Genomic DNA, 14,035 nt, shown 5'->3' with positions numbered 1-14,035 from the left:
AGACTTGATTTTCTCCTATCAAGACACCTGGAAGCAGGTGAGGCACCAACTAGTAATAATGGGAAATAAATCTAAAGAGGAAGAGTCTGTTTTGGCTACATGGAAAGCTTTGTTAAGAAATAAGGGAATTAATACTTCAGACTATGCCCTTCGTAGTATATTGCTGTGGGCTAGATCATAGGATTTTGCCACTGATCCTGACACAGCATTTAGTGTTAAAACTTGGAAAAAAGTCAGGGACAGGCTGTGGGAAGTCATCTGAGCGGGAGATAAAACTTGTCAATCTAGTTGTTACTTGGAGATCGCTTTTTGAGGCATTAAAGGAATGGAAAACAGCGGGAACAAGCAGAGTACAACGTGGATGAAGATTTGGGGTTGATAAAGGAGTCTGATGGGAGGGATGAGTCAGATGGGGCCTTTGATGGGGAACTTGTTGAATACATCCTTGAAGAAGGTGCAGGTGCCCATGGAAGTTACCAGGCAGGCTACCAAAGCTTCCAGGAAAGTTGCCAGAGCTTCTGGGCTGGATGCTGAAGCTTTTGGGAAAGCTGCTAAGGCTTCCGGGCAGACTGCCAAAGTACCTCCTTATCAGACTCCTAAGCCTCTTTATCTCACACGTGCACAGCAGCTTGCAGCGGTCCTCGTATACACTACACCACTGCGCCAGTTAGCTGAAATGTCTTTAGCAGAGAGACAAACCCAGCTGTCTGCCCCCTGCTCCCCTCTGACGCTGTTGAGGCAGGATGGGAATGAATAGACTTTGTTCAGAAGGCTGAGACTATAACTCTGATTTATTTCAAAATACATCGCTCTTTTATACAGAGCTTCATGCAGACCAACTCTATTGGTCCTGAAGTGAAAACCTCTCACTCTATTGGTGTGCAGTGAATGACATACAGTAGGAGAACCCAATTATAAACAATGTGAACTACAAGAGAGATAAAGAACCTATTTACATTCTTTCTCAACACTTTCTCAAGCTTCTACCTGGTTAGAAACTTTATGTTTTCTCTTTGACTGAATCTAAGACCTACACCCCTCCACTCTAGCCCAGCCATTTGCCCCCCCGCCCCCTTCTGAGCTGCATGAACAGTTTGCAAGGTCGTATCCTCCATTGCTGGACAGTGACAGCAAATCAAGCGAAGAGTCACCTGCAGTAACGCCTGAGTTGGGGCAGGGAACTGTTGACAGTTCACCTTCTAATAGATCTAGCCCTGCTGCCCCACGGACTTTGCCTCTGTGTCAAGTAACTGTGCTTCCATGAGAGCCTCAGAAGTTTTGGGAATTTGTTAGGAAGAAAGCAGCTGAAGAAAAAAATGGGGACCTAATAGAAAGATTAGGTGCCCCAAAAGTACCTCAGGAGCAGAGTGTTAACGCAAATGTTGCCTGTGATAATCCTATGGCTTTTCCAGTTTTTAAAGCAGTTCCTGGAACAGGGCAGAATGATAGTCATCACATCTTTGCTTGGAAGATCTTTGCAAGATCTCCAATTGAAAGTGGCTCAGTTTGGTATTAATTCCTCAGAGGTAATGCAGTTAATACATGTAATTAATGCAGTATGCTTGCACCTTATGACATCATGCATCTTGCTACAATTTTATTCCAACCAGTACAAAATGGTGTGTTTCAAGAAACTTGGAGGTGAGTGGCGAAGTGCACAGCTTTAACAAACATGCAGCTGCTTCAACAGGACTCTCGTCACACTGTGGGTGTTGATGCCTTATTGGGCACTGGGCCTTTTGCTAACCCAGATTTACAGGCAAGGTGGGATCCTTCACTTTTGACACAAGCTCAGCAAATAGGCATGAGTGTTTTAATTAAAACAATGGAAATGACAGCTCCAAAGCAGAGATATGTTACTATACAACAAGGGATGAGAGAACCATTTTTGCAGTTTGTGGAAAAGCTTGCTGCAGCTATTGAAAAACAGGTAGATAATGAACCTTTGTGACATAGATTGTATATACAATTGGTGAAAGAAAATGCAAACCCAGACTGCAGAAAGATTATTGACACCATACCTGGGAAGCCCACATTGCCTGAAATGGTTACTGCTTGCTCAAAAGTTGGTTCAGTAGAGCATAAAATGGCAGCTCTTGCTGCAGTTCTAAGACCACCATCGAAATGCTGTAATTGTGGACAGCAACGGCATGTAAAGGCACAGTGTAATACCCAGAAAATAACATCTAAGTCAAATGCAAGCAGCAATGTTATGTGCAATCATTGTGCTAAATTTGGGCATTGTGCAAGAGTAAGTATCATGCAAATGGTCAGCTGTTGCAGGGAAATGGGAAGAAGAACACAAAGGGGTGTGTGGGGACACAAATAACCTGACAACCATAAACAGCAATTATGGGCCTTCCCAGTACTGCAAAGCTACCCATTTGTGAACAGTACTCAGGAGCAACAAGTGGGTCCGCGGGGATTGATGTACCCACCGCTGACACAGTAATAACTATTTTGGCAAAAGAAATATGCAAAAAGCCCCATGACACCTATGGCCCAATACGACGCGGATTGAGTGCATTTCTGATAGGGAGATCAAGTACTACGCTTAAAGGTATTCATGTGCATTTAGGACTTATTGATGTTGATTATTTAGGACAGTCATGCTATGATATCGATGACTGCCCTATTACTATTCAGAAAGGAACTTGCATCGCTCAGCTTGTAGCCTTTGTGAGTTTTGTTCCCAGTACAGTAAGTACCTCAAGTGTTCTGGACTGAGAAAGTAACGGAGAACCATCCAGAAAAGACATGCATCCTCACAGCCAGTGGATATCATCCAGGGACCATACCGGTAACAGGTTTGATTGACACTGGAGCAGATGTTACAATACTCTCGTGACTGCGTTGGCCTCAGTCGTGGCCTCTCACTCATGCAAGTTTTGGACTTACAGGGTTGGGTAGTTCTACAACAGGTGGCTTGTCAGCCGTTGTAATTAATGTGAAACATCCCGATGGCCAACAAGCTAACATCAGACCCTCTGTTGCCGATACTCCTCAAAGTCTGTAGGGATGAGATTGTTTGTCTCAATGGGGTGTCAGAATTACTATGGATTTTTAATAGGAGCCACTGTGATGCAGGGTGGTGAATGTCCAGTTGTAGCCTTGACATGGTTAACAGATAAACCTGTCTGGGTTGATCAGTGGCCCCTTACTACCGAAATGCTTACTGCCCTGCAAGAATTAGTCACAGAACAATTGAAAGTGGATCATATTGAAGAATCATTCAGCCCCTGGAATACCCCTATTTTTGTAATAAAAAAGAAATCAGGAAAATGGAGACTTTTACATGATTTACAGCACATAAATGCTGTAATGGCAATAATGGGAGCTTTACAACCAGGTTTTCCTACACTGACAATGATTCCACAGGAATGGGCCAGTGAACCACATTAAACTTTCATGCAAATGAAGGATCCAAAAATAAACCAATCCAAAGGGACAGAAAACAGGATAAAAAGGGGCATCTGACCCACTGAATTCGTGCTGCTCCACCTGGGAACGCTCCTGCTTGGCCGGTGGGCCCCCTTGCTTTAGGCCTTTTTATTTTAATAAATGCTGAAATCACTTCAGTACCGGGAGTGTGGTCCTGTTTCTAACTGTACTGTATCAAAATAATTTACTAAAGCCAATAGTGAAAGCTAATAACTACATAAATTATTCATAATAATCAGTTAACAAATGGTTTCTGAATATGGGATTCTGAAGGCAGTGGACTTGGATGGGTGTCCTGGTTTGGAATGGGAGGAAATTCAGGTTAGTGATGCAAAGCTTTTTTGTAACTGACAGTCTGTTGAACCACTGAAAAGCTGGACACACCTCTGTGAAACGTACACATTAAAGATGAAAAGACCCAAGAATTGTCTCTTTCTCTTCCGACTGGTGAGGAGGTGGAGAGCCCCAGCCCCCCTCTCGGCCAGGCCGAGCCGGGCAGTCCTGCCGAGGACCAAGCCCCTTTCCCCCTCCCTGGGCCGCCCGTCAGTCTCCTCATCAACTCCAGTCTGGCAGGGCCAGGCCCCAGGAGCTGCTGGGCAGGAAGGCAGGGGAGGCTGCAAAGCCCTGGCTGGAGCAGGGCTCCATGGATGTGAAGATCATGCCATCAGATCCCGGCTCCATGGATGTGAAAATCTTGCCATCAGATCCCGGCTCCATGGATGTGAAGACCTTGCCATCAGATCCTAGCCATGGATGTGAAGACCTTGCCATCAGATCCCGGCTCCATGGATGTGAAGACCTTGCCGTCAGATCCTCTTCCCCCTGCACGGCTGAGACCAGAGACCCCTGCAGCCCGTACAAATAACCAAAGACCAACCATGAGGCCAATCCTGACTCAGCAGCTCGAGTCAGGTGGGCCTTAGGCGTGATGTTAACCCTTTCAGTGCTTCAATCCTACCTCGAGTGAGAGAAAAGAACAAGATGCAAGCATGTAAAGGAAGAGCAGGAAGACATCAAGGTCAGCGAGGAAGGAGTTAAGTCCCAGATGGGAGAGGTGAGGAGATGCCTTGTTTTTGGAGCTGAAATCCTCTTGTAAGCTATGGAAAAAAAGACTCTTTTTTCCTTATAACGCATGAAACTATGGGGAGATTAAATTGTTCAAATTGATATCAAGCAAAGGCCTCCATGCTAAGATAAGCAGATGTTGAAATAGCTGTGATCCCATGAGAAGGCTGAACAGAGAAAGAGAGAAGAGTAGTCTGGTGCTTCCCAGAGAAGAAGAAGATTTCTCTTCCCAGGGATTAAGATTATTTTAGAGATAGATAATGAGAACTTTTGCCTTTGAACAGCTGTTTTTTAAAACAATACCCCTTAAACTGATGTCCTAGTTTAGGGCAAATTTGGGAGAAAACCCTCTGGAAGGAGCCCCCAGAAAAAAAACAAACACAGCCCCTCCCCACCCACCTGGTTCGGGAAGAATTTTCTCAGAGAGAAGTGGAAAAGAATCTGTTTATTTAACAAACAAAACACTCCCCAGCTCAAAAAAAAAAAAAAAAAAAAAAAGAGCAACACCAGATGATAACAAAACTCTTTCACCACTCTGAAGAGATCACAAATCCAGAGAGTCTCTCGCCCGGGTCTGGGCACTGGGGATTGCTCTTCAGCACTGCAAATCTCAAAGCGCAGACTCTCGGTGTTCCTCAGTGTTTCCCAGGTCCCAGTCTGGAGCAGGTTGGGATGATATTCAGGAAAGGGAAAGGAAAAAAAAAAAAAAAGCAGTCCAGGGAAAAAATTGGACTGCTTAGCTAAACTACCAAGCAAAAGCAAAGGCGAAAGCAAAAGCAGGAGCAAGAGCAAGCAAAGCAAAGCAAGCCAGCAAAAGCCAGCAAGCAAAGCAAAGCAAGCCAGCCAGCACTAGCCTCTTCTAGACAACAGACCATGGGGGGAGGTGAACCGACTGATAACAAGACAAAACAAACCTTCACTTTCAGAGTCAGTTCTGAAAGCACAGGACATAATATCAAACATAAACAGAACACACGATCTGGGATGCAAACACCATAACATCACCCTAGGACAGTCACAAATGCACATTTTCATTGATACATGACACGCATTGTCCACAACAATTGCTGTGTTGGTTGAGTTCATCACTTGTACTGGATCCATTAAAGGAGGTCTTGTCAGCCACTGAGTGAACTTAGACATTCAACATGAATTTACCTTGCTTTTCTCTCAGCACAGAGGCAAAGGAAAAATTAGATCAGGTGCTGTTGTTGTGCAGGATCCTTGCTCATTCTGGAGCTGTAATTCACAGCTCAGCTGGAGTGGTTCATTCACCACTCCTGGCAGAAAGCAAAATGCCTGTGGGAAACAAAGTCATCTGTTCACATGAATAAGCAACAATAGCACAGAACATCAAGGGGCCACTCTGACTGTGACCATGTCTCCTAGTTGTTAGCCAGCTGGGATAGGTACTTTGCACCAGGGCTGTGGGCAGAGTTAGATAAAACCTTGCAGATGACAAGAGACCTCAAACTGAATGATACCAGGCAAAAATTGGGTATGTCTGATGAAAAGCCCACTTTGGCTTTAGTTAGCTTTGAATCAAATTCATTTCCAGGTAGCATTTGTTTGAATTATTTTAAAAACCACATTCCTTGCTTTGGAATGAACCACGAAAATATTTTGTGTTGAGTTTAATCAGCGGGAGTTGCTTGGTTTTTTCTTTTTGGTAAAGAATGGGTTCTGCTTTGAATTTTCTTCTCCCAGTTCTCTCCTAAGTGATTTATGCCTTAAGCTCTTAATAAGTCTGTAGGTGAGAAATACCTAAAGTTCTTGAGAGATGAAACCAAAGCAAATAGCAACCCTCCTCCTGTCAGCATGGTGGTTATCAGTTACACAACACAGATGCACAGAGCAGGTTTATCACAAGAGTGCTTTGATCTCCAGTAATCAGCTGGATACCTTCAGAACATCTTTGGAAATTAGAGTGAGTAAAAACTGCTTGTGGGTTCCATGCCATTCAAAAGGCGAGGCCCTTAGGCCTCTAGGCAGAGGACACCAGGAAAATGGCACAGGCAAAACCACATTTTGTTCCCAGTCACTGAAAGCCCTGGAGATACCAGGGTAGTCACATACTGGCAGGTGGGCAAATCTCTCCTCTGGCTTCCCTGCAGTGGGGTTTGGGTGTCAGGATTTGAGTGTCACTGTGTATTTATTCTACCAGTGCCTGCACATACAACTGGTTCCCGTATCTTCAGCTGTGAATGCTTCAGTGCAGTGGACTTGCTCTTCTCTCTTTTATATCTTTCTACTGTACAAATCCAGGACAATGTTCTGTTCTTTTCATTCATACTCATTCTTGCAAAGAAAATCTCACAGCAAGAAATTGGACAAGCAATGGAAAAAAGAAAGGGGGAAAGCAAGAAAGCAAGCAAGAGAAAGAAAGTGAGAAAGCGACAGAGAGAGAGAGAAAGAAAGAGAGAATAGAGAGAAAGAAAGAGAAAAAGAGAGAGAGAAAGAGAGAAGGAAGGAAGGATTCCAGGAAGGGAGGGAGGGAGAAAGGGAGAAAGGGAGAAAGGGAGAAAGGGAGAAAGAAATGGAGAAAGAAAGAGAGAAAGAGAAAAAAGGAAGAGAAAGAAAGAAAGAGAGAAAGAGAGAAAGAGAGAAAGAGAGAAAGAGAGAAAGAGAGAAAGAGAGAAAGAGAGAAAGAGAGAAAGAGAGAAAGAAAGAAAGAAAGAAAGAGAAAGAAAGAAAGAAAGAAAGAAAGAAAGAAAGAAAGAAAGAAAGAAAGAAAGAAAGAAAGAAAGAAAGAAAGAAAGAAAGAAAGAAAGAAAGAAAGAAAGAAAGAAAGAAAGAAAGAAAGAAAGAAAGAAAGAAAGAAAGAAAGAAAGAAAGAAAGAAAGAAAGAAAGAAAGAAAGAAAGAAAGAAAGAAAGAAAGAAAGGAAAGAAAAGAAAGAAAAAGAGGAAAGGGCTTGAACTTGCCAGTGTGAGAGTTTCAGATAAACCAGGTGAGCACAAACTGCTTTGTGCAAGAAGCAGGTTAATAAATTCTTTATGTCCTTCTGGAACAATTTCCTAGAGTGCTCAACTCACCTTCACAACAAAGGTGCTGCTTTGCTGAGCCTGCAGGGAGCTGTTCTGAGTTACTCAGGTACTTGCACAGTGCCCACCCTGTCAATGGGGCATCCCAGGAAAGGGCTCCTGCTGCTGCCTTCCAATCTTCCAAAAGCAGATTGAGTCTTGTTTCTCTTTTCTGTGCTCTATGTTTTAGTAGAAATTAGAGAAATTAATTAATCTGACTTCTAAACTAGAAATTTAGAAGTCAGAGATGTGCACATCACCCTCAGAACAGAGAACAGGAGGCTACCATGAATTCTTAATTCCTGGTGGATTTTGTTCTGCAGTTCAGGCTACAAATGCAGTCTTCAAACACCCAAAAGCCTTTCCCCTCTCTCTTCTCTAAGGGGAGTGGAGCTGAGTTGCTCCATCTCAGACTACAGAATTTCAAAGCATGGTATTAGGTCACTGAAATGTGGCCTTAAGAACTTGGTTTCTTTCACTTTAAAACGAATTTAGTGACTATTTTTGAAACAAACAGTATGGATTTGCTTGGGTGTTGGTTCATTACCAATAGTTTGGAGACTTCAATGCAGCAGCTGCTGCTTGCACAAGAGGAGTCTTTCTTGATGGGCATCAGCAGGACCCAAGGCTTTATTGTCCAAGACAGTTCAGGGGGAGTTGAATTATTAAAGAAATATGGATATTGATCTAGTACCAATATCCAACTGTGACAGACAAAAACGCTCTAACAGTTTAAAGTTAGAAAGCATATGTTTATTCGATGCCGGGCAGCGTGTGGGATAGCTCCCAAATACACACCGCGGCTTCCAAGTGATTACAGAGTCTTTTTATCCATACAATTATTGGATACCCAAAATACAAATACATATTCATAATTTTGGTACATCCCATTCCTCACTTTGCATGCTAATAATTTCAAAAGCTATTAAGATTTTGTTCCTTGAAACAGGTCAGTGGTCCCTTTCATGGGGAGGGGTCCCAAAATGAGGAAGTAAATGAAGTCTTCCTCGTTCTGTGCAATGCAAATATGACAAATGAACTCTTGGTAGAACTGCCATTGTCTTCAGTTGGTTTCAGAACAGAGGAAGCCCACAATTGTCTTATGTTCCTAAAAGCTATTTGTCAGATTCTATATTCTTCATTATAAACCCAGCTAACTAAACATTGTGTTGACAAGTTAACAATTATTAGTTAACTACTAACTCTTAACTTCACCAAGGCCTACTCAATTATTTTAATTAACTCTAGTAAAGCTTATCTCTAACTAAAATCTTAGCTCTTCTAAAATCTCTAAATTCCTTAAAGTTTATGTTTCAGAGTTATTAACTCAAATACAAACTACATTTGTTTCCAAAGCATGTCCAACATAAGCATGGTGCAGGCAGAACACAGGGCATAAACTGAGAGGTCTCTACTAGGTTAGAAACCCATGAGGATTTTCTAACTTCAGTAGGCATCAATGTCTTACTGAGAAGACACTGCATTTGAAGAGACAAAAGCCTTCCTTCCTGTGCTGAGGAGCTGTGAGTCACCAGATGGGGTATTTCAGCAGCAATTTGTCTGGATACCGTCTGATTTTTTTTTTTTTTTTTTAATGAAGCTATTTACAAGCAAACTTTCTACAAAATAAAGAACCTTTCTATAAAGACTATTATTAGTCTCTTCTTTCTGTGTCCTACTCTTTGTTTTCCTGATTGGCAGATCCACCTTTCCTTACCATATTTGACAAAGAAAGATACTCCCATGTTCATGCATTGGCACAAATGTTATAATTTTGATCCAATCCCACTCAAAGCAGGTCTTATTAGACCAGGTTTCTCAGGCCCTTCTCCAATCAAAATCAAGGCATTTGAACAGGGACCTGAGGTAAAATCAAGCTCTGAGTGGTGGAATTTAACCTTGGCTTACTTTTGTATAGAGAGGATGCATATTTCACACAATAAAAAAGGTATTTTTTTCAGCTGTGAGAGACAGTTGTAGTTACAAAGGCATTGGCAGTTTCTCTCCTGAAGTCAGAGTTTCATTTTCTGTATTTTCACACCAGATTTACAGACATCGTATCCAAATTCAGCAGGTGGTAGGGCCCAACATGTGGCTCTGAATAATCTTCAGTAAAACACAAATCTGCCAAAAATGCACAGAGAATTAGATAATCTATGGCCTGTTCTTCTTCACTGCATGTCTCCATTCTGGAGTAACTTCACTTCCACTGATTATCTGTCCTGACAGCTTTGGGAGAATCCACCCCATCAGCCAGTTTATCCATGTAACTACAGGCTGAGGGTCAGCAACATTAGTGTCCCTTTCCATGACTTTGTTCTTCATGGCAAGCTAGGAATGCCATGTTGGTGGCTAGGAAGCAAGGAACAACAGTGATTGTTAAATGCTGATGAAGAGTTATATTTTACTGTTCTGTTTGTAAGCCTCTGCGCAGCTGTGCCTATTTGCTCTTCGAATTTCTGCCTTGGTGTTCAGTGTTCCTGGACAGAAACCACACCCACAAATAGTCCTTTCAGCAAGCTTGTCCAGTTCAGACATCTGCTGTGGTTTGTATTTTGCAAATTCCATGCAAATATTATCATGCAACACCTAATTGTGATTTTTTGGGGGACTGCTCAGTTGCACAGGTAAAAAACAATTAAATCCTCCCTTTATAGAAGCCAAGTGTTTACCTTTTTTCGTTTTTAAAAACAAAATGTTAGGTTAGTTGTTTGGTCAAATGTAATAAGTGCACTGCATTCCCCTCATGATGCAAGTTTATTCCTTTTATTATTTAAGGACACACAAAACCACTATAAGATATTTTTCAGAGGCACAAGTACCCTCAAAATATGATTACGTGTGATGGAAGTATGTAGTCTTTTCCAGAGTAATTTTAATATCACTGTTATTTCTGCACAGTATGGTCAGGGTGATGGGTAGGCATACTAACACCACACAGTGACATTATCTACTACGATTCTTCCTTCAATTTTCTGACCTGAAAAGGTTCCCATTCCTAAATTAAGTGAAAAAGGTAGGCATCATATCCATTCACCTTTTTATCTCTGTGGCCTCAAAATATTTGTAAGGACCTGTAATCCTGTGCGTGGAGTGCTGGATCGAAGGGCTAGAAGGCCTGGAAAGGCACACACCAGCAATTATCCATCTGGAAATACATTTATGTACTTCTGAAGAGTCAAGAATGCAAGGTGGGCTGCAGGGGATTATTTAAAGTGTATCTAAATGTCTGACACTGCTTTTTTTCAAGACTACCACAGATTTTCTCTAATAACCTGTGAGACCATATCACAGATGAGACTGAGAAGAAAACACTTCTAAGAATTTCCCTCCTATGTCAGTTTCTAGCCAAACCAGGAAGAACAGGACTCGAACTCTGACTTTGAAGAAGATCACCATTATGGCACCTTCTTGGTCTCAAGAGAGTCTTAGATAAGACATTTAATGAAAAATATTTTTAATCAATATTAGATGCTTCTGTGTTGGTGGAGAAACTTTAATACACTATGGTGTTTGTCTTTCTGCTAGGATGGGAAAAATGGAATGTAAAGCAAACACTGTAAAGCGCTGCAATAAACAAATACCTGCTCTGTAGACACCAGTCTATGTGCTTTTACTTCCAGCCTATCTTTCAGTCATCACAACAAAGAAGTTTGCATGTCATTGCAATGTGGGTGGGTATGTGGGATTTTGGGGAGAAAATTTGGCTTGCAGCTGTGCACCTCAGTGTGTCCATGTTTGGTCTGACAACATGATTTTCACATGTACACTGTGGTACAGGACATTAGAACTTGCTCCTTCATTAAACCCGACGCTGTAGCATCACATTTTGCCTTTCCATATACTATGTGGGAAATATGTTTCCATGATGGATTTTCCAGTGAGGAAAAGCAGTGTAACACTTAGGAAGTCATTGAAATGGCACCAGCCTAGCAGAGCTCAAGACGCATTTGGACGATACCCTCGGGCAAAAGTCACACGTGGTGTGACTTTTGGGAATGGTGCTGTGCAGGGCCGGGAGTGGGACTCGATGGTCCTGACAGGTCCCTTAAAATTCAGCATATTCTGTGTCCTGCCAGTTTGCAACACCTGGACAACACTTACAGCTTGATGCCTGCTTGAGTATATCTCCCTTCCTGTCGCTTAGGCCTGAAAGCACACAAAGACCAAACATCAAAAGGGGGCGGGCTTGATGGGATAGACTACATTTCCCAGGAGGCTTTGCGGGGCGCGGCAGCAATACGTCACCGGCGGTGGCCGCGGCGGGCGCCCGGCGCGCCCCCAGCGTGGTGGCGGTGCGGGCGCTGCGGGTGGCGGCGCGGCGGAGGCCGGAGCTCGGCCCCGCGGGGCTCACGGCGTTCTGGGGCGGCCACCCCAGGGTGGGGGTGGCTTCTGGCCTTCTCCTCATGCTGGGCCTTCACCGGGCCGTGGCCCTCTGGAGGTCATTTAGCCTGGCACCCCCTGAGCAAATCCCTCAGGGTTTGTCCAGGCGGCTTTGGAGTGTTCTTAGGGAAGGAGGCTCCTCAGGTTCTCTGGGCAGCCAGCGCCCACCGAGGTGCACTGCTGGCGGGGCCGCAGCGGTGAAGGGTTGGAGCCTTTAGAGCTGTTACTGCTTTTGTTAGAAGTGGGAAGAAAGGGATTTCGCGGGAATGAAAAGCAGTTCCTCTGTAACAGTTTGCGTGAAACCACGCATGGGTGTTGGCTAGATTGGGGCATACGAGAAGATAATTTTTTTTCCTAAAAACTAGTAATGATTTTTTTTTTTACATATGGGCACTGATTTTCTTCTGTAATAGTGGTTAATTTCTGAAGTGCTTTTTATTCATAGCAAATTAGGAAATGGAGCGGTAACAGAAAACAAGTAACTAATCTTGTTAAAATCCTGCTTTCATTCAGAGCAGTGAAATAAGGTGGGGGTGTGATTGCTCTGCAGAGGCAGCCTGTGTGGGGAGCAGCACTTGGGGAAAGCCTGTGCTCTTCTAGCTAACAGACCTGATGAGTCCATGGGATATGTGGAGTGTCTGGATGGAGTGGTTTAAAACATCACAAGTACAAAAATGCTCTGACTCTGTCTTGTGTAGCCCAGAGGCTGAACATGTGTTCTGGTGCCAACAGGAAGGAGGAGGGAGAAGTGGAAGCAGACCGAGCAGTTCCTGAGAAGGCAGAGAGCAGCGAGCCCAGCCTGATCCACCCCCTGCCACGCTGCCGGAGCTACATCCGTCCCGAGGACCTGCAGAGCTGCCTGGAGTGCCACGTCAGGGAGGTCTTCGGGCCCTCTGTTCCCGAGGACTGGCAGCAGGCTCCCCTGCAGGAGAACAGGCTGAAGTATCGCCTGCTGGCCCGGCTGGCAGCAGAGCTGGGACATGCTGTCCCCAACTCGCAGCTGCACCGCGTGCGCTGCGCCGGGGACGTGCTGGGCTTCTACCGCACCCCCGTAAAGGACAGCACCGAGATCGATGAACTCGCAGCTGCAGAGCTGCCCCCGAACCTGAAAATCATCCGCAGCGGTGATTCCCCCCACGCAGCATTCCCGTGCCTGGCTGGTGCTGTAGGGCAGCAGCAGAGTCCTCTGGTTGGGGTGAAATCTGTGAATTTTAGTAATAAAGGTTCGCTGAGCTTTGCTCACGTTTGGCTGTTCCTGTTCTGCTCTTTTTTCCCTGCAGACCAGTTCCTGCGAGGCACTGGTGCAGCATGGGCACTGCCAGCTGCCCCCTGCCCTTTCCCTGCTGCTGGGAACCGACAGGATCCAGTGGGGATCAACAAAGGGACCATCTCCAGTTTCTACTTTGCACCTCTGTGTTAGTTTTGGCTAGGGTAGAGTTAATTTTGTTCCTAGAGGCTGTTATGGGGCTGTATTTTTGACCTGTGCTGAGCTCAGGGCTGATAATACAAAGATGTTTTTGCTACTACTGAGCAGGGCTTGCACAAAGCCAAGGCCTTTCCTGTTACTCTTACTGCCACACTGGTAAGGGGATTGGAGATACATGGGAGTGGATAATAATAATTGAAGTATTTGGATCTCCTCCTCTTCCTGGAGATTTCACATGCTTAGAAAAAGACAGATCCCTGCAGAATAATTAATATCTACACAGTGTTGTATGGAGATCTAGTTCTAAAGTTGGGCAGAATGGTGTGATGGCATATTCCAGGTGGAGCTGGTACTCAGGAACACCCACCACTTCAGGAATGCTCAGAGACCATGAGACCAGCAGAATTCTTTCCAGAATTTTCTCTTTTCTGCTTTGAAGTAACTGGTCTTAAAATTAATGTTTATGTTAAAAATAGAGCCCCCAGGATCCTGTGGATCCTAGGGTGATCAAAGGCTCCAGGCCTCTGCATCTCTTCTCTTGTGTGCCGCTTGTTTTACGTGTGTGGCACATTTACCTACAGAGTGCTCACTAAGGAGCTAACATTGCTATGTGCCAATTGCTAGTTATGTCCTTGCTGTGAACCAAAACATATGGCTAATTATATTATTGGTTTTCTTTACAGAGTTGTCTAAAAGAA

The 14,035-nt window shown here is 44.0% G+C and overlaps 1 protein-coding gene across 1 annotated transcript; it reads left to right on the top strand.

The window, feature by feature from the left end:
• The first annotated feature begins 4,190 nt into the window (after positions 1-4,190).
• LOC100219485 (uncharacterized) lies at positions 4,191-13,346 on the top strand. The gene is made up of 3 exons (XM_072922819.1): positions 4,191-4,353; positions 11,676-11,823; positions 12,644-13,346. The coding sequence occupies exons 1-3, from the start codon at positions 4,191-4,193 to the stop codon at positions 13,329-13,331; spliced, it is 999 nt and encodes a 332-aa protein (XP_072778920.1). The 3' UTR covers positions 13,332-13,346.
• Positions 13,347-14,035: the final 689 nt, after the last annotated feature.

Source organism: Taeniopygia guttata, chromosome Z (assembly GCF_048771995.1).
Source record: "Taeniopygia guttata chromosome Z, bTaeGut7.mat, whole genome shotgun sequence".
NCBI lineage: Eukaryota > Metazoa > Chordata > Aves > Passeriformes > Estrildidae > Taeniopygia > Taeniopygia guttata.
The sequence above is the reverse complement of the archived record's forward strand: the minus strand, read 5'-3'. Positions and strand labels throughout refer to the sequence as shown.